The sequence below is a fragment of the Nycticebus coucang genome, chromosome 11 (genome assembly GCF_027406575.1).
Source record: "Nycticebus coucang isolate mNycCou1 chromosome 11, mNycCou1.pri, whole genome shotgun sequence".
Taxonomy (NCBI): domain Eukaryota; kingdom Metazoa; phylum Chordata; class Mammalia; order Primates; family Lorisidae; genus Nycticebus; species Nycticebus coucang.
This window is the reverse complement of record NC_069790.1, coordinates 105879086-105901721: the sequence shown is the minus strand read 5'-3', so window position 1 is coordinate 105901721 and position 22636 is coordinate 105879086. Positions and strand designations below refer to the sequence as shown.

General features: G+C 40.0%; 1 protein-coding gene across 2 annotated transcripts in view; it reads right to left on the bottom strand.

Moving 5' to 3' along the window:
* Positions 1-17291: 17291 nt before the first annotated feature.
* BPGM (bisphosphoglycerate mutase) overlaps positions 17292-22636 on the bottom strand; it is a 31564-nt gene continuing 26219 nt past the window's right edge. For both annotated transcript variants that reach the window (XM_053609408.1, XM_053609409.1), the window contains one exon: positions 17292-18241. In XM_053609408.1, the coding sequence (XP_053465383.1) occupies positions 18063-18241 (179 nt within the window). In that variant the 3' untranslated portion in view covers positions 17292-18062. The remainder of the gene's footprint in view (positions 18242-22636) is intronic.

Sequence of the window (22636 nt, the reverse complement as noted above, 5' to 3'; positions counted from 1 at the left end):
GATGAATTTTCCAGCGTAGGCTGCTTCAAAAGCCCCTCCCTGCCTCCTGCCAGAACTGCCTGGTAGGGAGAGGTGCCTGGGCGGTGGGGACACCCTCCTCCCCCATTCCTGTCCCATTCTACCAAAAACCTTAACTTTCCTTTGCCTCTGCCAACTCCCCTGTGGTCTCAAGTGTTCCAGGAAATGAGGAGTAATTCTGTAAATCATGCTTTATAAGGGGAGCACCATGTGACTCCTCTCTGTGGAGGGTGAGGGGCTCAGCCTGCAGAAGTTCAGGGTCAGGACTCCAGTCTGAAGCTGGCCACAACTTGGCAGAGCTCTGCAGAACGTGCCCTCCTTCCCCTTGTCCTCCCCACACACCCCGCCTTCACTTAGTTCTTCCCTCCCTCTGCCCCAGGGCTCCTACTTGCATTCCTTGGATCTTCTGGCATTTTTCATGTTGTTGTGCTTCGCATTTAATAATAGCTCTGCATTCTCTTCTTTATCTGAAATCAAGGCTCATACCTGCATCCGTGTTCACTTTGGAATAAGATTTATGGCCAACCTTGCCATTGGGTTAATTGCTTTTCATTGACTTCATGCTTCTTAATTATTACAAATTGTTTGCCTGTGCATGACATAGTTCCGACCTGCTCTCTGAAAACACTAACCTTCAATTGCAACCAGAACCTGGATTGCCTGTGCTTGGAGAGTGGGGCTCCTGGCTTACGCATCAGAGTCTGGTCATACCGAGTGTAGGGTAGAGAGTGGGTAATCTTAGCTGTTTAGGCTTCAAAGCCTAGACTGTGGTCTGTGGGTCAAATAAAAGTTGAATTTGCTTTTCTAAGCCAAAGTTTGTTCTCTGCCTCAGTTCTCAAATCTACAAAGTGGAGTTAGAAAGACCAAAAGGCAAGATGTTTATATTTAATAACAAGTTTACTGTAAAATCAGTTTTGAAAAACCTATACTTCATATGATGAATGAGGTTTCAAAAGCAAGAAAGAGAGAAAAATTCTTCCCTCCAAAAGGGAGCCGGAATAAATCCCAATGGAAAATTGGTGCCTTTCTGCGGTTGGAATCATTTGGTCAAGAAATGATGAAATTACAAATTTCTGAAAAGGGTTTGTGTGCTAGAGTTTCTGAGGTCCAGGGCTCAGCATGATGCCTGGGCAGGGCCTGCATTGAACTTTGGGGCAGAATAAAGAGAAGGAAGTGGTCAAGACCAGCATTCTTGCCAGCACGGTAGTGACTCCTTCCACGGTCTAATAGAGCCCATTAGCTTCTTCATTGCATGAACTTGGACCCACACTCTCTTGGCAAGCTGCACACTCACCACTCTTACAATGTAATTTGTCCTTTACCTCTAGAAGGGAATGGGTGATAAAAAGTGAATTACAGCTGGAAGTTTGCACAAAAAATCTGTGTAACACAGCAGGGGGAGCTGCTGGAGCTGCAGCCTGGTGCTTGGAGAGCAGGTATTTCTGTGGGTGTAGAGGAGCATTCCTGCCCTTGCTCACAACCCAGCTGTTGATGTCAGTGCAGTCCATTTGGTATCTGGGATTGGCTTTGAAGTAGCATTCAAAAGTAGAGAAAGAAGTCAGCCTGGTGGCTGTGCCCAGCATCAGGTGGGAGGACATTCAAGTTCTGTGGTAAGGGAGCAGGGATGGATACAGGGGGGGAGAAGAGTTTGTGGCTATTTCTGCCATCTACCAACACATTGCCAAGTGGGTTGGCAGACAGAGGGCAGTGTCCACGCTCCGTGGCAGGCTCATTGAGTCCTGGCAGGTACAATCTCACATGTGGTCTGAGTCTTGTTCTCAGCTGAGTGGACTTCCACGCTTAACTCTCTGACCTTCCCAAAGAGTGTCTGAACCACCCAATATCCTTTGACAAATTCCCTTCCTGTTTAGATTAGCTGACGTAGTTTCTACAGTTCTAGCAAAGGGCTGTGACACTGACAGTTTTCTAAGGCTTGAGCCCTGTGGCTTCAAATACTCTATGCTGAAGAAAGCATGATTTTTTTTTTTTTTTGCTTTATTTTTTGCAAATAAACGTTTTGCTCACCTATCCCTATAATTCAGTTAGGCTTTAATATGCAAGCTCTGAACTCCCCCAATATCAAAGCAGATGGTTTGAGAATAGAAGGAAAGCAAACTCCTATTTCTCCCACTAGCGATGCATATACTTAAATTTTGTGTGAAAATATTCTAATCTCTCGTTTGTTTTTTTAATAGCTATGGATTAGGAAGGAAAAAAGTAAGCTCTCTAGCTCCACCTAGTGTCCTGTTAAACTGGTGTGGCACCGTATTAATTTTTAAGAGAATGAAAATGAAACATCCTGTGGTTTCATTGGACAATCTTATTCTTTGACCAGTTTTGAGTGGATATCAATTTAAAAATGTTTTCAAACTAAAAATGGTATGGGATAGTGCCTAAGACTATGGGCTTTGGATTCAAGTTGTGCTACAAGTGTACACGAGCTTTGTCACTTTGGCTTTTCTGAGTCTCCTCTGTGAGATAAGTCACCCTGCGTCACCTGAGGAGGGCTGGAGCCCTGGAAGAGGGGACATTAATCAGCTATGAGGCTGCTGAAGTGTTTGAAGAGAGAAAATATGAGGGCTTGACTCAAGGCAGAACTGTCGGGATGGAGAGAGGACAAATCTGAAAAGTAAAAGGAAATATGCTTATTCCAGGATACATGGAGGCTTTTAAAATTTTGGTTTCACACAGAGTTAAATTTATAGGCCAAATAATAAACCTACAGGTCAATAGGACACCACACACAAGGGGGAGGAGGAAAGTGAAAGCTGGCGGGACACTGGTTGCACGTCTGTGTGCATTGGTGGGGCCAGTGTTGCCAGACACGTCTCCAGAAATTGGTGAAGACTTGCTATTACTTTTTATATTATATTAAAAAATGCCTGCCTCCTTCCCAGGTTACTGTCCATGGGGATCTGTGATGTTTCTATTTACATTTTATGGTTCCCTCCGATGGTCTCTACAGTTACCTAATCAGACAAAGACATCCCACCAGGGGAGGAATGCCAGGCCTCTTTAGGCAGGACCCTTTGTAATAAATAGCCTGAGCTAGCTACACAGGCAAATCCAGAGGCATTTATGACTAAATACTGACCCCCAGCGTCTAGGTGCAGAAATAAAATATATATATTTTTAAATGATTAAATAACAAGAATCCTGGGAGAGTCCCTGGAATTCCAGCGGCAAATAACATTCCCTGCAATCCCAATCCTAGGATGCTAGGGTGCTTCAGAAACTGACTAGCGGCAGCGGCAGCCTGGGAAACTCTAATGAATGTTCTACAGAAGGATGGTCAGAATGGATTAAATGGCCTCAGCCGTGGGCACAGAGCTATGTGCTGGCCTTTGTTCTCTCTGCTTCAGAAGTGACATATATGTCAAGGTCTAGGTTCAACTGCAATTATTTTGACTAACATGAACTCTAGCTCTGTCTGATTTCCCACATTGTTCAACGTGACATCCAATAAAGTTTCCTTTCAAGCGGACACAGGGTGAGGTGATCGGGCAGACATTCCCCTTTCAATAACTGTGTGGACAAAGTAAATTCATGAGAAATTATTGATTAAAACTTTCTGTAGCAAAACAACTCCTTCAGCTGGAGTTGCTTCATCATGAGAGAGAAAGTGACCAAGCATCTTGCAAAGACTTGCTGTAGTTGCTGCCTGAGGGCACCTATTTTCTAAGGACTACAAACAAGGCACTGGCTCTTTGGATATATGTTTATGTCACATTCTGGGATATACGGAGGTTTTAAAAAACTTAGCTTTAGGGTGGCGCCTGTGGCTCAGTGAGTAGGGTGCCAGCCCCATATGCCAAAGGTGGAAGGTTCAAACCCAGCCCCAGCCAAACTGCAACAAAAACAAAAAAATAGCCAGGCGTTGTGGTGGGTGCCTGTAGTCCCAGCTGCTCTGGAGGCTGAGGCAAGAGAATCACGTAAGCCCAAGAGTTAGAGGTTGCTGTGAGCTGTGTGACGCCACGGCACTCTACCCGAGGGCGGTACAGTGAGACTCTGTCTCTACAAAAAAAACCCCAAAAACTTAGCTTTATACAGATTTAAATTTATAGGTCAAGCAAGGAGGCTATCTTGAAAAGGCAGAACCTCCTTCCTGAAAATATCTTTCTTTTTTAAAGTGAGAATAGATTGCTCCTGACTCCACGCAGCACTGGAGCAAGCCACACCAGAGTAGTCACCAGTGATCACCCTGTGATCCAGTTCCCAGAGACCTCTTAAACTCTCTCACCCGGGACAGGTGCAGACTAAGACAATTGATTTGGACTTTTTGAACTGAACCAATTGCCTGAGGATAAATCAGCTGAGACTTCAATCCAGAGTATCTGTTTCACTAGGGTGGAACAGAAACCAGCTGAAAATAAGACAGAACCACCTAGCCCCACCACACCAGACAGGGCCCCAGTTTCTCAGGCCACAACAAAGGCCCTCGACAAAGCCCCAGGGGAAAAAATCAGAGGGAGTAAAACAACCATGGGGCAGAATCAGCGGAAAAACTCTGGTAACATGAATAACCAGAATAGATCAACCCCCCCCAAGGAAAGATATGGCAGATGCAATTGAAGATCCCATTCATAAACAACTGGCTGAGATGTCAGAAATCAAATACAGAATTTGGATTGCAGACAAGATTAACAAAGTGCAATTAGGAATTCGAGGAGAAATTCAAAAGTTGTCTCAAGAATTTAACAAATTTAAAGACAAAACCACCAAAGACTTAGACACACTGAAGCAAGAATTTGCAGCCCTCGAAGATATGAAAAATACAGTAGAATCCCTCAGCAACAGAATGGAGCAAGCAGAAGAAAGGATTTCTGACATCGAAGATAAAGCCTTTGAACGCTCCCAAACTCTCAAAGAGGAAGAGAAATGGAGAGCAAAAACGGATCATTCTCTCAGAGAGCTCTGGGATAATTTGAAGAAGGTGAATATCCGAATCATAGGAGTTCCAGAAACAGATGAAGTGGCCTTGCTGGGCACAGAGGCCCTTCTGCATGAAATTATGAAAGAGAATTTTCCAGACATGCCTAGAGATTCTGAAATTCAGATAGTGGACAGCTTCAGAACCCCAGCACGACTCAACCCCAATAAGACATCCCCCAGGCATATCATAATTAACTTCACTAAAGTTAATATGAAGGAGAAAATCCTCAAAGCTGCCAGGAGAAAGAAAACCATTACCTTCAAAGGCAAGAATATTAGAATGACTGCAGATCTCTCTGCTGAAACTTTTCAAGCCAGAAGAGGGTGGTCACTGACTTTTAATCTCCTAAAGCAAAATAACTTTCAACCCCGGATCTTGTATCTAGCTAAACTGAGTTTCATTTATGATGGAGAAATTAAATACTTTAATGCCATTCATATGTTGAAGAAATTTGCCATAACCAAACCAGCTCTTCAGGATATTTTCAGACCTATCCTCCATAATGACCAACCCAATCCTATACCACAAAAGTAAACTCACTCAGAAACTTCAGATCAAACTCCAATTTCCACACTGGCAAAAGGATTAAAAATGCCCACTGGACTTTTGAAAAACTCGATACCCAAAACTTCACGAGACTTATCAATATTCTCCATTAATGTGAACAGCTTAAACTGTCCTCTAAAGAGGCATAGCTTAGCTGACTGGATACAAAAACTCCGGCCAGATATCTGTTGCATACAAGAGTCACATCTTAACTTAAAAGACAAATACAGACTCAGGGTGAAAGGATGGTCATCAATATTTCAGACAAATGGTAATCAGAAAAAAACAGGTGTTGCAATTTTATTTGCAGATACAATAGGCTTTAAACCAACAAAAGTAAGGAAGGACAAGAATGGTCATTTCATATTTGTTAAGGGTAATACTCACTATGATGAGATCTCAATTATTAATATCTATGCACTCAACCAGAATGCACCTCAATTTATAAGAGAAACTCTAACAGACATGAGCAACTTGATTTCCTCCAGCTCCATAATCGTCGGAGATTTCAACACTCCTTTGGCAGTGTTGGATCAATTCTCCAACAAGAAGCTGAGCAAAGAAATCGTAGATTTAAACCTAACCATCCAACATTTGGATTTAGCAGACATCTACAGAACATTTCATCCCAACAAAACTGAATACACATACTTCTCATCCGCCCATGGAACTTACTCCAAAATTGATCACATCTTAGGTCACAAGTCTAACCTCAGTAAATTTAAAGGAATAGAAACTATTCCATGCATCTTCTCGGACCACCATGGAATAAAACTTGAGCTGAGTAACAACAAGAATCTGCATACTCATACAAAAACATGGAAGTTAAATAACCTTATGCTGAATGATAGCTGGGTAAGAGATGAGATTAAGAAAGAAATCACCAATTTTTTGGAACAAAACAACAATGAAGACACGAACTATCAGAACCTCTGGGACACCGCAAAGGCAGTTCTAAGAGGGAAATTTATAGCACTGCAAGCCTTCCTCAAGAGAACGGAAAGAGAGGAAGTTAACAACTTAATGGGACATCTCAAGCAACTGGAAAAGGAAGAACATTCCAACCCAAAACCCAGTAGAAGAAAAGAAATAACCAAAATTAGAGCAGAATTAAATGAAATTAAAAACAAAAGAATAATACAACAGATCAATAAATCAAAAAGCTGTTTTTTTAAAAAGGTCAATAAAATAGATAATACCCAACCTAATCAGGAAAAAAAGAGTAAAATCTCTAATCTCATCAATCAGAAACAACAAGGTCGAAATAACAACAGACTCCTCAGAAATCCAAAAAATCCTTAATGAATATTACAAGAAACTGTATTCTCAGAAAAATGAAAATCTGAAGGAAATTGACTGATACTTGGAAGCACGTCACCTTCCAAGACTTAGCCAGAATCAAGTGGAAATGTTGAACAGGCCCATATCAAGTTCGGAAATAGCATCAACCATACAAAACCTCCCTAAAAAGAAAAGCCCAGGACCAGATGGTTTCATGTCAGAATTCTACCAAACTTTTAAAGAGGAATTAGTACCTATATTACTCAACCTGTTCCAAAAGGTAGAAAAAGAAGGAAAACTACCTAACACGTTCTATGAAGCAAACATCACCCCGATCCCCAAACCAGGAAAAGACCCAACAAGAAAAGAAAATTATAGACCAATATCACTAATGAATATAGATGCAAAAATATTCAACAAGATCCTAACAAACAGAATCCAGCAGCACATCAAACAAATTATACATCATGACCAAGTCGATTTTATCCCAGGGTCTCAAGGCTGGTTCAATATACGTAAATCTATAAATGTAATTCAGCACATAAACAAATTAAAAAACAAAGACCATGTGATTCTCTCAATCGATGCAGAAAAAGCTTTTGATAATATCCAGCATCCCTTCATGATCAGAACATTTAAGAAAATTGGTATAGAAGGGACATTTCTTAAACTGATAGAGACCATCTACAGCAAATCCACAGCCAATATCATATTGAATGGAGTTAAATTGGAATCATTTCCACTCAGATCAGGAACCAGACAAGGCTGCCCATTGTCTCCATTGCTTTTTAACATTGTAATGGAAGTTTTAGCCACCGCAATTAGGGAAGAAAAGGTGATCAAGGGTATCCATATAGGGTCAGAAGAGATCAAACTTTCGCTCTTCGCAGATGATATGATTGTATATCTGGAAAACACTAGGGACTCTACTACAAAACTCTTAGAAGTGATCAAGGAATACAGCAGCGTCTCAGGTTACAAAATCAACATTCATAAATCAGTAGCCTTTATATATACCAGCAATAGTCAAGTTGAAAAAGCAGTTAAGGACTCTATCCCATTCACAGTAGTGCCAAAGAAGATGAAATATTTGGGAATTTATCTAACAAAGGACGTGAAAGATCTCTATAAAGAGAACTATGAAATTCTAAGAAAAGAAATAGCTGAAAATATTAACAAATGGAAAAACATACCATGCTCATGGCTGGGAAGAATCAACATTGTTAAAATGTCCATACTACCCAAAGCAATATATAATTTCAATGCAATCCCTATTAAAGTTCCACTGTCATACTTTAAAGATCTTGAAAAAACAATACTTCATTTTATATGGAATCAGAAAAAACCTCGAATAGCCAAGACATTGCTCAAAAATAAAAACAAAGCAGGAGGAATTACGCTACCAGACCTCAGACTATACTACAAATTGATAGTGATCAAAACAGCATAGTATTGGCACAAAAACAGAGAAGTAGATGTCTGGAACAGAATAGAGAACCAAGAGATGAACCCAGCTACTTACTGTTATTTAATCTTTGACAAGCCAATTAAAAACATTCAGTGGGGAAAAGATTCCCTATTTAACAAATGGTGCTGGGTGAACTGGCTGGCAACCTGTAGAAGACTGAAACTGGACCCACACTTTTCACCATTAACTGAGATAGACTCTCACTGGATCAAAGATTTAAACTTAAGACATGAAACTATAAAGATACTAGAGGAGAGTGCAGGGAAAACCCTTGAAGAAATCAGTCTGGGCGAGTATTTTATGAGGAGGACCCCCTGGGCCATTGAAGCAGCTTCAAAAATACACTACTGGGACTTGATCAAACTAAAAAGCTTCTGCACAGCCAAGAACACAGTAAGTAAAGCAAGCAAACAGCCCTCAGAATGGGAGAAGATATTTGCAGGTTATGTCTCCGACAAAGGTTTAATAACCAGAATCCACAGAGAACTCAAACGCATTAGCAAGAATAGAACAAGGGATCCCATTGCAGGCTGGGCAAGGGATTTGAAGAGAAACTTCTCTGAAGAAGACAGGCACGCAGCCTTCAGACATATGAAAAAATGCTCATCATCTTTAATCATCAGAGAAATGCAAATCAAAACTACTTTGAGATACCATCTAACTCCAGTGAGACTAGCCTATATCACAAAATCCCAAGACCAGAGATGTTGGCGCGGATGTGGAGAAAAGGGAACACTTTTGCACTGCTGGTGGGAATGCAAATTAATACATTCCTTTTGGAAAGAGATATGGAGAACAATTAGAGATCTAAAAATACATCTGCCATTCAATCCTGTAATCCCTCTACTGGGCATATACCCAGAAGACCAAAAATCACATCAGAACAAAGATATTTGTACCAGAATGTTTATTGCAGCCCAATTCATAATTGCTAAGTCATGGAAGAAGCCCAAGTGCCCATTGATCCACGAATGGATTAATAAATTGTGGTATATGTACACCATGGAATATTATGCAGCCTTAAAGAAAGATGGAGACTTTACCTCTTTCATGTTTACATGGATGGAGCTGGAACATATTCTTCTTAGCAAAGTATCTCAAGAATGGAAGAAAAAGTACCCAATGTACTCAGCCCTACTATGAAACTAATTTAGGGTTTTCACATGAAAGCTATAACCCAGTTACAACCTAAGAATAGGGGGAAGGGGGAAAGGGAGGGGAGGGAGAGGGGAGGTGGGTAGAGGAAAGGGGATTGGTGGGATTACACCAGCGGTGCATCTTACAAGGGTATATGTGAAACTTGGTAAACAGTCTGTGAAGCTAGTGAATGATGCCCCATGAATATATCAATGTACACAGCTATGATTTAATAAAAAAGAAAAAAAAGAAAGAAAAGTGAGAATAGATTTAGGTTTAAGTGGGCAAGTACAACAAAAGTCAAATCTTAACGCCAACCTAATCCATTTGACTTCTGTGGGCCATTCATTATAGCCCACTGACCCTTAGCTGTCTCTGTCAAAGGGTGCATGAAGAAGCAATAGAAATGATGGTGGTCCCAGGCATTCAAGCTGGACCAAGACACTAGGCTGAGTGACACAGGGACACTTGGGAAGTGGCTGCTGCAGGGAGCCAAAATTCTAGGAAATGAAGATCTAGAAATTGAGTAGACTTTTAAAACTACTTCTTGGTGCCAAATGAGGGCACCAAGAAAGGATGCCACCCAAAAAGGAATGAAGGAGAATAAAATAGGTTTTTTATTCCACTACTATTTGCTAACTGCCAAGTAATGGCAATCACAATCCTGTTTCTATTTGTTGTATTAGCAGACAAGCTACTTATTGGTCTGATGCATAGTTGTAGCCTCTAAGATAACAGAAATAAAATAAGTGTACCATTTGTACACATTACATTCTGTATTTAATACAGACTTAAGATGTTTTTCTTTTAATAGGACTGAGGTTTCAAGAATTAAAAAGCACAGAAACCAGGCACCTTTATCCAGTCACTTCCTGTAACAAGACACGTTTTAATGACTATACATAATAAAACAAATATACTTGTTTTTCTCGCAATGTCTTCTCCCGTCGCTTTATTTTTCTAGTTTTGTTTTAAAAAATTACAAACCTACAGAAGAGCTGAAGGAATAGTACAATATTATATACTGTTTCTTCAATTCAATAATTATGACATTTACTATATAGTTACATGCCAAATAACAACATTTTGGTCAACAGTGGGCCACATATCCAACAGGGGCTCCATAAAATTATAGTGGAGCTGAGAAATTCCTATCGCCTGATGTCATAGCTGCAGTAATGTCATAGCACAAGGCGTTACTCACATGTTGGTGGTGATGCTGGTGTAAACAAACCTACTGCCCTGCCAGTCATAGAAAAGTCTAGCACATATGATTATGCACAGAACGTAATACCTGGCAGTGACAATAAACAACTATGATTTGTAGATGTAATATTTATTATATTGTACTTTTATTGTTTAGAGTGTATTCCGACTCATAAAAAAAGCTGTACGACAGGTTCAGACAGGTCCTGAAGGAGGTATTTCGGAAGAAGCACTGTTAGATGACGGCGCCACATCTGTTGCTGCCCCTGAAGCCTGTCCAATGGAATGAGAGGTGGAGGTGGAAGACGGTGCTATTGAAGACACTGACCCCATGTAGGCCTTGGCTGGTATGTGTGTTTTTGTGGTAGTTTTTAACAAAAAAGTTTAAAAAGTAAAAAAATGAAGCATTTAAAAATAGGAAAAAGGCCACAGAATAATATAAAGAAAATATTTTTGTACAACTTACAATGTGTTTCTTTTAAGATGTGTTACTATAAAATAGTCAACATTTTAAAAGTTTTATATAAAAGTTACAGTAAGCTAAGGTTGATATATCATTTAAGGAAATTAAAAAAAATAAATTTAGTGTTGTGTAAGCATACACTGTTTATAAAGTCTCCAATAGTGTACGGTAATATTCTAGCCCCTCACAGTCACTCACCATTCACTCTTGGACTCATCCAGAGCAACCTCCCAGTCTCATAAACTCAGTTTACAGTAAGTACTATTTCTATCTTTTATACTTTATTTTTTCTATTCCTTTTCTATGTTGAGGTATGTTCAGACAACAATTACCATGATAATTATGTTATAAATTTCCTATGCAGTGCAGTAACGTGCAGTACAAGTTTGTAGCCTAGGTGGTGTGTAGAAGGCTATACCATCTATGTTTCTGTGAGTACACTTCATGATGTTTGCACAATGACAAAATTGCCTAATGACACCTGTCTCAGCACACACCCCCATCATTAGAGTGATTCATGAATGGTATTTGCTTTCTGTTTTCTCTAAATACATTGGGACACTATATTGGCTGATAAATTTGCAAGTGACTCGCGGACGTCAGGACATCTCTCTTTAAATTCTCAGAACATATCTGCTAGGCACAGGGTATAATACCATTGCTATACCCAATAAATTTAATATTTATCATCGCCTGCTATAGAGACCACATTCAAAGGCCTCCAAATGCTCCAAAACGTTCTCTGTAACTTTTTTGAAGTCCAAAGATCCAATTCAAGTTCATAAATTACATTTCATTGTCATGTCTCTGTAATGTCATTTAATCTGGAACTGCTCCTTCATATTTTTGGATTTATTTCTTGGCCTCAATATTTTTTAAAATCCCGAACCAATTGTCTTTGATAATGGCATATATTCTGAATTTATAGTATTTTTTTTTCATTATTAGATTCAGATAAAAATTTTCTGGCAAGAATACTGTGTAGGTGATGATACACTTCCCACTGCTTTATACAGAGAGGCGCATAGGACCACATGACATCCATTTGACTCATCCATTTGAGATGTTGAGGGTAATTACTTGGTTGAACTAATCTCACCATTGGGAAAATACATTCTTCCTTTTGTAATTAAGAAGATTATGATTTGAGTTTTCTAAAAGCCCAATGGTTTTAGTATCCATTAATGACTCTTGCTTGAATAATTATTGCCTTGGAAGCTGGCATTCTATAAAGAAAAGTTTTCTTTTTTTGCATACTTTTTCACTCCCCACCTTTAAAAAAATATCATTATGGTCTTATGAGTTATTTTAAAATTCATTGTTCTATATTTGTTTATTTTTTACTTCAAATTGTCCTAAATTTTGTCCTCCGAGCCAGGTTTTGTGTCCCATCAGTCCTTTGGCATTTTTATTTTTTCTTTCTCACTAAGATGTTCCAAGCTCACCTTAGGCTTTGTCTGCCTCAAACCTGCAAGGGGCCATTTCTCCCATCCTTGGTTCTGTGGAATAGTATTTAGGAACCAAGATTAAAGAAACTATATGTGCTTGCTGTTACTGGGTTATTGTTTCCAGGCCTCTTCAGAGGACACAGCCAGAGCCAGTGGCTGGTGGGGCAGGGGGCGAACAGGCACACATTCATACAAACATCATGAGTTCAAAACCAATAACACACTGTCTGTCTTCATCTTCTTCATTCTGTACCTCTTCTCCCATAGTGAGTAACCTGATTTACAGTAACAATATATTTACTCATTGTGAATGCTACAGAATTATTTCAGAATTGCTTATTAAAAATAGTCTCAGCAACATTTTCATGTCTACACACTTGAGTTTAACATCAGAGTATACCAAATCATCCCATGTTATCCTGCAGAAGTCAACCCCAAAGCAAGTTAGCAGGCCTCCCCACAGCAGAGGTAACATGGACCCTGTCCAAGGCAAAACTCAACTTTGCAATGGCTGCCATTTGGCTTCTCTTGAGTACCAGAAGAACAAAGGTCAGAACAGATTACTGATAACTCTCATCGAACTGAAGATTATGTAAGCTGTTTCACTGGTTTTTTTTTGTTTGTTTTTTTTAATTTCAAGATACTTTATTCTTAAGACAGGTCACAACACTAAGCTTGTGGACTATTCTGCCACCATACAAGCTACAAAGGCTTGCTCAGCAGTGGAGAGGCACTCTTTTCTTGTAGCATGTCTGAAAAGTGATAAAAATCCATATAAAACAAATATTCAGATATTTTCTGCAGGAACACAGATAAGTGGGACCCCCTCTCCTAGTCTTCCATAATGGTGTATCTGTGCCAACTCTACTCTTACAAAGTCATTTCAAAGCCAGCAGTAATTAAGCTCAATGGTCCCCCCCAAATCCCTTAATTCAAGCTAAACTTGCAGTTAACCATGCGGAATGATATCTACACATTAATACTAGCTGAAGCACAAGTTGCTGGGTGACATTTCATTCCACTTTCTCAAGCACAAGACACAGGCGGAGTGCTGATGCCCTTCTCTTCCACTTGGGGTGGGAAGTTGGGGTTCTGGGTTTGCTGTATGAGTTGCCCCATTGGTCCTGACATCACTTAGCAGATAGTCGGCCTTTGGAATCCACTGGAAGTAGAAGCAGCAGCCTCAGTGTAAGCACCAGGGTCAAAGAGCATCTGAGCACATCCAAAGGCAACTTGGTTTTGCAGTTTGCCCCTGATGACTCCAAAGCAGTCTGTCAACTCAGGGCTACATTAGGTACCACGCTCAAAACCAGCAGACTTCTTTTGGGACTGGTAAAAGAGTTAACTGTTGCTGTCCCTGGTGTCAGCTTCCACGTAGGAAGTGGCTGTTCTCATCCTGAGACCTTCGTGCAGGCAATCTCTGATGCTTGCTGTGTCTGTGACGTGGGAGCTCAGGTTGGTCTCAGCACGTATCTGCTTCGTGTTGGTGGTGGCTTTCCTGGATCTGAGATGTGAAGCTTAAGTTTGAAGAGATCACCAGTGTAATCCAGCCAGCATTGGACAAATATTTTCCATCAGACTCTGGAGTGAGAATCATAGCTGTTTCGCTTTTCAAAATCTACCCAGTTTTATGTTTGTCATTTGCTCCAGAATAATCCAGTGTGACAGAAGAGAAAACGTACTCAACAGTGGCCGTTGTGCTATTTATACTCTCCGCTTTGGTGGATGTCTACAATGTTTTATAATAAAAAGACTTTTGAAAAAACTTGAGCTTAAATGGCTAGCCCCAACTCAAATGAAAGGCAGGTAGGTAGTGGAAACAACACTTTAAAAAATTGACAGAGAAATCTACAATCAACATTTTTGGCAACTTAAGGTTCTAGGGTCTTAAAGGCTAGACTATAAAGCTAGAGTATCCTCCAATAATCAATACTTTAATATGGAAAAGGAGGTACTCCAATTTGGCCAAATAACTGTCATTGGAAAGAGATTAGATGATTCAAGTATTTTTGTGTTTTGAATGTTCTCTATTCTGTCTGGGATCACTGGTTTAAATATTCCTCCTAGCGCAATGTGAAAACCTTTTGGCTATAGCCTAACACAACATCTCTCCCAGACAGATCTGCTCTGAGGCAAGGCATTATTTTATATAATAAAGGGCACTACATAAGTGAGCCCCAAACTTGCAAAATCCAGTGACACAAAAGGCAAAAACAGGAAACATGACCAGGATCTGCCAGGCTGAGGCAATTGTGGGGTGCTTCTGAGGGAATGAGAACATATGAAAGGCTTTCCGGGTGAGACGAATGGAGAACTTGGAAGAGATTCCTACATGTTACTTGTAAAATGCATAAAAATAAATTTAAAATGATACAGGGGTGTGATAAATTTTCTGTCTAGTAGTTTCTTCCACTTCATTTTGTCAAAAACTCCAGGGTGCTAGGGAAAATAAACAGTTTCGACTACATGGTAGAAGGGAGGGAAAGGAGTTGATCTCTGAACGCTTTCTCCTGGAGGATTTCCGCTTTCAGCCACTGAGCTGGCCAAGTGCAGTTCAGCAGGAATTGGTTCCAACAGATTCACACTGTGACCAGGAAAAGCATTCTCTCCAAAGCTACAGGGCACAAGGAAGCTTCCCAGGGTAGAAGACGAATGACCCCTGCTATTAAAATGCACACTGGGAACTGCACTTTACTAACAGTCCTGAACGAAGATGAAAAATAGGTTGCAAATGTTGGGCAAAACACTCTAGCTGAGCTTAGAAATCGATCACATTAATCTTCTTTGATCTTATCAAGAAAACAGACATTAGACACGTGTATTCTAACCAAGGATAATTTGTTAATTCAGTGCCCAAATGGGTACTAGACAATGCAAAACCCTCCATTTTCTGAGGCAGAGCTGCTCTTTCTAAAAGAAAAACCAGTTACCAGTGAACTGGGATAGGTTACTAGTGTCACATTATTTCAAACTCTGAAAGCAGCTGCTCTTGCTACTGTCTTTAACTTGCCACACGGGACCTACACAGGGGTCTTCAAACTGCAGGCCGCAGGCCACATGCGGCAGTGTGATTGTATTTGTTCCTGTTTTGTTTTTTTACTTCAAAATAAGATATGTGCAGTGTGCATAGGAATTTGTTTATAGTTTTTTTTTTAAACTATAGTCCAGCTCTCCAATGGTCTGAGGGATAGTGAACTGGCTCCCTGTTTAAAAAGTTTGAGGACCTCTGCAGGGCAACCATTTCAGCTGTGAGAGAGGGGGTGTCTTAGCTTGTCCCAGGGAAACTTTAAACTGGTAGCAAGATACCAAATTCCTAGAAGTCTGTCTTCCTTTTCTTTAGGATAAATAAAATCCGAAATTTCTACCCCAGCCTCAGACAGAACAGAAGGATGCCAAGATTAGGATGCAGGTTAGGCAGACTTTAGGATTCCTGTCTCAGAAATCCTGGATAACTTGTTAATAATCCAACGGAAACAGGAGGTTTATGTGAGGTTTTTATAAATGTCTTTTCTGTTCACATTTACTTCAGGTGAGATCTGGAAAATGGTGAGACTAAATTTTATCAGAAGTACTACCTGAGCAAAAATCATCCCTATCTTGGGAAGCCTGCCAGATTCCAAAGTGATTGGATATAACTGTTGCTTTGTGTGCAGAGGGTCCCCCGGGAGGTTGACACATAGATGCCCAAGACAACAAAAGAAATCCACCTTTAGGATCTTGGGCTTCATTAAGATGTAGGCACTAAGTGGGATGGAAAACTCAGAGGCCAATTCCAGAGATGAAATTATTAAAAAATAGTCTAAGTCACAGCCTAGCCATAGGTTTGGTTATTTTAGGAAGATCTAGTCGTTTCATTCTTAACCCTGCTCTTTGAGTTCTAGAGTATTATTTTGCTAATCAACAAAACTAAAATGAAGGGGCTACATAGAGAACCAGTAGTCAGTAATAAGTGTGCAGCATCCAGTCTGTGTCCTCAGGCATCCCAGACGTGGCCGGCTATGAGCACACCAGATTCATCCCTGCTTCTCAGCCATCTTCAGCCAATTTCTAGAGACCGAGCTGTAGAAAATAGTTTTCTTCAAATGCCAGTTTTACTATAAAATAGATACAAATAACCTTGTCAAAGAGGAATCCACCAATGGAAACCTACGAAAGAATGGCAACAGCCATTATTACTGTAAATGTTTTTTATATGACTTTGTCCTTGAAATATATGTGACTCACTTTGAAATACAGTGTGTCCCAAAAGTTGCCCTACACAGGGAAAAAGGGAAATTGTAGCTAAATGTACCTCTATTTACAAAATATTACAAAATTATACAAAGAGGTAGCCAACATGTAGAGAATGTTTCATAAATATTTGTGAGTAAAGGTACATTTAGCTACAATTTCCCATTTCCCCCTATGTATGGTATCTTTGGGATACCCTGTAGAGTCAACAGCTTAAAGAAATGATGAGTTACATACCCCCAGCATTTAAAAACACACCGTGAAAAAGAGTATAATTAAAGAGAATAAGCAATCAATCGTGTCCATGGCCTGCCCTGACGACTGTGCAGCCCACTATAATCAGTGGTAAAGGACAAATACATGTATGTGACAAGCCCCCAAATACCATTCCCCTTGCTCACGTGAATAAAATTACCTCATGCACCATATTCTACCTTTCTTGCCCTAACCTTCAATTTTTAGAAAATCCTGAGTGTCTCTGTGTTGAAGTAAGTGCAACTCTTTGTGTGACACAGGAAGAGAGGGGCCCACCTAAAATCCATCAAACACACGGACACATGCTGGGGATGTCACTTTCTGCCACAGAACTTTATTTTCAAACTAATTGTAAGTACACAAAGATTAAAGTTCAAAAAAGCAAACCAAAAAGAGAACCTAAACAGGCACAGTTGTTCATTTGCAGCTTTTCTAGTAGTCAAAGAGGAATTCTACTAAGTGTCAAACAAAGGATGTCTCTGGACTAGAAGACAAGTTCAAGGGTCTTGTTTGCATCGTGGTGATGTGCTTGTTAGCTTTCTTAGAGGAACAAATCTGTAATTTTCCCATTTAATGGGCCTCTGGACTTAACTATCAAAGTACCCCTTTTCCTATAGGAAAAGACTAGCAATACATACTTACAGTGTATTATATAATATCTATTATTATCATCCCAGAAAATCTCATTAAATATAAAAGTGAAGTACTTATTAGAATAGTGCCTGGGACTCAATGATTTACTGAATGATAAAAACCTTAAACCTCATCTCCACTTGTTATTCTCTTGTTTCAAAAAATTATGACTTTGGTTAAACCCCACTGGTTACTAGTTTGGTGAGTAATTCAGACAGGGCTAGCAGGAAAGCTAACTCAGAAGGCTTATGACACAAACACTCAGGCATCCTAAAGCCTCCTCTGGGCCAAGATATGTTACCTAGCTACCTATACAAACTCTGCTCCATGGCCTAGCTCTGGAAAATCTGAAATATCAGGGGGAAAAAAAAAGAGTTTAGCACCCATAACACACTGCATCCCACCTCTTTTGCATCTATTCCTAGCTAGCATTCAGGAAAGACTTCACTTTTTAGCTTGTTTCACTTTTCCTTGATCCTCTACTTTCTTAATGGCTGCTTGGATGGCCTCTTGGTCCCCCAGGAACTGGTGAGGCCCAACAGCATGCAGGTTTTCATCCAGTTCCAGAAGGATGGGGACTCCAGTAGGAAGAGTAATGTTGATAATGTCTTCATCTGAAATTCCTGTTGATCAGAAGAGACAAGGTGTTAAGCTAACTCAGAAGGAAGTTCTGTCTAATTATTTAACTGCAAATCCATTTAATACCATTTAACTACATGCTTGAAAATATGCCAGGTACTGTGAGGGATTCCAGCTATAATTCCTAGAAACCAAGAACTTTCCAGAAATTAAAAAGAAAAAAAGCTTATACAGAGATTCACACTAAGTGCTAAATCAAATCTTAAGACAAGATACCTTTGGGGGCAACTTGTTGTTGGCTGTTTCCCACCTGAATTGGAAGGAACAAAAATTATTTTCTCTATGCACATTTATGTTAATCCTTTTCCACAGGAATCATTTAATGTTGAAAAATTGGGAAGTGAACTAGGAGCATTTTCTGAGTTTTTCCTTTTATATGTTGTCCCTGGGCTGGTACTAAAATCAGACTGCGTGAACCTGGACGCCCTGGGTAGACTCATGCAGGAATGTTCTCCCAGATGCTTCGGAGAGAGGGTCAAGGAGAAGTGGAAACAGGTTTACAGTAAACAGCCCTTATTTACAGGCCTTGTAAACAGGCCTATTCCTCTACTGTTCCTTAACCTCTCCAAAGAGGAAGTATATGTAATGGTCAAGTCATCTTTAATCCTTTTAAAAATACAAAGGATTATTTCAACTTTGATCAGAAGAGTTACAGCTGTAGAAGTGGTAGTAATAAAATTTTCATTATTAGAACTGCTTCTAACAATGGACAGCTAATATGTCCTGAGTACAAACTTCACACCAGGTATGATTCAAAGCATTTTTTCTGTATTATTAATAACTCATTTAATCATCTCTGCAATCCTATGAGGATATAAGCTATTATTTCTCCATGCAAAAAGTTCTGGCACGGAGAGGTTAAGTAAACAACTCAAGAGCACAAGTAGCAAATGGTAGGTAGAGCCTGGATTCAAACTCAAGAGGTCTGTACATACTGTACAAGGTAATGCCTAAAGTTTCTCTGAGTTCAAAATGGGCAAGGAGAAGGCATGCAAAGACAGGGGATTCAGCAAATTAAAAGCAACTGAAAGTATTCAAATTTTCTATTTTATAGATTTTATTAATTACATAGATGTCTAAACTCTAACCATATACTTTCTGTACTTTAACAGAAAAGACCTAAGTGAAGAAAGTTTCTAAGGAGAGCCCTGAGTTTGACTTTACTTGATGGGAGTACACTAAGTTGTTATCAGTTAGTTACCAATGCACCTTGTCATTCTAATTCGCCATTGGTCCTAACTTTGTGCACCAGCCAAGAGTCACAGAATCATAGCACTGGATCCTTACCACTGGGGTGATTCATTATTACAGTTTCATGTCTAGGCCCAGAAGGGCTACCTAGAAACTCTTAAATACAAACTACCCATACTGGAACATCTGTGAAACAATGGAAAGTATCTGAACTCATCCTAACTTGGGAGACGGTGTCTCTTCCAAGTGCACTGCCCCATGGCCTCTCCCACCATCTCACCTCCATATACTGTCTGTCTAATTATAGTGAAGTAACGTCTCTGGACCTCCCTCCTATGATGTAAAAAAAGGAAACACACATTTTTCCTTTTCCAATATGCAGGACAAGAGGGAGGACTTAAAAGGGAACATACACGGACAAGTATAGCAAAGTCTTTCTTCTTTCCCTGCTAGGACTTTCCTTCTAGGTAAAAGATTTAAAGGGAAGGTTACAAAGACACTACTTTGACCTGCCAACCCTCCAACCCTACATCGAGACCTTACACCAGATTATCATCGCACACTGAAGCTGGCAAGAAGAGGTCAATTCAGACCAGACATCTGGCTGTTGAGAGGAGATGACTGTCCTAGATTCTGAGAGCTCTCTGGCTCCCTCAGTCAGACATGTCGGCTGGTTGTGCAGCAGCTGCCACATGCATCCCTTGGAGAGAGAACAAGGGGCATGTCAAGATTAGAGCCAGGCGGCTGCTGAGGCTTAAGAATCCAACAATTCTCATCCCCCAATCCAGGGGAAGCTCTGAGGTCCTTAAGCCTAAAGGACTTTTTTGTTTTTGTTTTTGAGACAGAATCTCACTCTGTCACTTTGTGTTGAGTGCAATGGCATCGTAGCTCACAGCAACCTCAAATTCTTGGGCTTGAGCAATTCTCTTGCCTCAGCCTCCCGAGTAGCTGGAACTACAGAAGTCTGCCACAATGCCTGGCTAATTTTTCTGGCTCTTGCTCAGGCTGGTCTTGAACTCCTAAACTCAAAAGGTGCACTGGCTTGAGTGCTAGGATTACAAGCATGAGCTCCCCCACCAGGGCCTAAAGGACTTTTTATACGCATAATACTCTGGGCAAGGACATGTGTCACCTTGGCCAGAAATTTGCCTCCAATGATCAATTTCTTCATTTATAAAATGAGAGAAGACAATCTCTTTTGGCACCAAAGTCCCTCTATTTTATTCTTAGTGGTTAAGAAAAAGTAGAGGCACCTTAGAGGCCCCAAAAACATGGGACACTGAGTACTGTTTATAATCATCTATTATGAAAGATTACAGTTGATCTGTTTCTCTTTCTGTGAATAATGTGCTTTCATTGGAAAGAAAGATACATTTTATAGATTTCTCCAATTAAGCTACATCTTCACTGTAAAAACTGATTTATTAAGACATAACGAGCGGCCGGGCATGAAGTTTCACATCTGTCATCCTAGCACTCTGGGAGGCCAAAGCAGGTGGATTGCCTGAGCTCAGGAGTTTGAGACCAGTGGAGTTCGAGACCAGCCTGAGCAAGCAAGATCCTGTATCTAAAAATAGAAAAACTGGCCAGGTGTTGTGACTGGCGCCTGTAGTCCTAGCTACTCAGGAGACTAAGGCAAGAAGATTGCTCTAGCCCAGGAGTTTGAGGTTGCCATTGAGTTATGACAACACCACAGCATTCAACCCAGGGCAACAGAGCGAGACTCTGCCTCAAAAAAAAAAAAAAAGGCATAACTAGTAAAAATAACCATGTTTAATTAAAGTTTGTCATAAGAAAAACTATGAGTGTATGTTTATCAGCACAGAGTCATCACTCGTAGGCATGTGACTTTACAAAGTCAGCACCTACTAAAGATCCAGGACTTTAATTTAAAATGACTAAATACTCCAGTTCCATTCAGCATTGTATTGGGGGCTGTAGCCAGAGCAAGTCCAGGCAAGAAAACAAAATAAAAGGCACCCAGACTGGAAAAGAAGAAGCAAAATAATCTCTATTTGCAGGTGATGTGATATCACCAAAAACTATCATAACTAATAAATGGTGTTTAGCAAGGCTGCAGGATACAAAATAAAGAAAAATCAATTGTAGTTTTACACAGTAGCAATGAGCAACATAAAAGTGAAATTAAGTAAACAACTCTATTTTTAATAACAGGAAAAAGAATAAAGTGCTAAGGATAAATTCAACCAAAGAAGCACAAAACTTGCATTTTGAACATTATAAAACAGTGTTCAAATTAAAGAAGATCTAAATATATGGAAAGACATTTTATGTTTATGGATTGGAAGGCTTAGTATCAGTAAAATGGCAATGTTCCCTAAATTAACATACAGATTGAATACAATTCCTATCAACAATCTAAGCTGACATTTTACAGAAACTGACAAGCAGATTCTAAAAATCATATGGAAATCCAAGGCACCCAGAACAACCAAAACAATCTCGATAGTTTCTGGTTTCAAACTTACTACAAAGGTACAGGAATCAAGCCAACTTGGAGCTTGCATGTGGCACGTGCGTCTGTGCTAGTGACACAAAGACAGACACAGATCAATGGGAGGCAAAACTGACAGTCCAAAATAAACTCTCACACTTTTGAGCAACCAATTTTCAACAAGTGCATCAGGACAATTCCACGCACAAGTAATAAATAGTCTTTTCAACAAAGGGTTCTGAGATAACTGTATATCCATCTGCACAATAATTAAGCTGGACCTATGCTTTATATCTTATATAAAAATTATCTCAAAATGGATCAAAGACTTAGATGTAAGAGCTAAAACTATAAAACTCTTAGAAGAAAACATAAGAATAAAGTCTTTATGACCTTGGATTAGACAATGGTTTCATAAATATGACAGCAAAAACGTAAGCCATAAAAGAGAATAAGATAAACTCGGCATAGAAAAATGTAAAACGTTTCTGTTTCAAAGGACACTATTAAGAATGGCGCCTGTGGGCGGCGCCTGTGGCTCAAGGAGTAGGGCGCCGGTCCCATATGCCGGAGGTGGCGGGTTCAAACCCAGCCCCGGCCAAAAACCACAAAAAAAAAAAAAAAAAAGAATGGCGCCTGTGGCTCAGTCGGTAAGGCGCCGGCCCCATATACCGAGGGTGGCGGGTTCAAACCCGGCCCCGGCCAAACTGCAACCAAAAAATAGCTGGGCGTT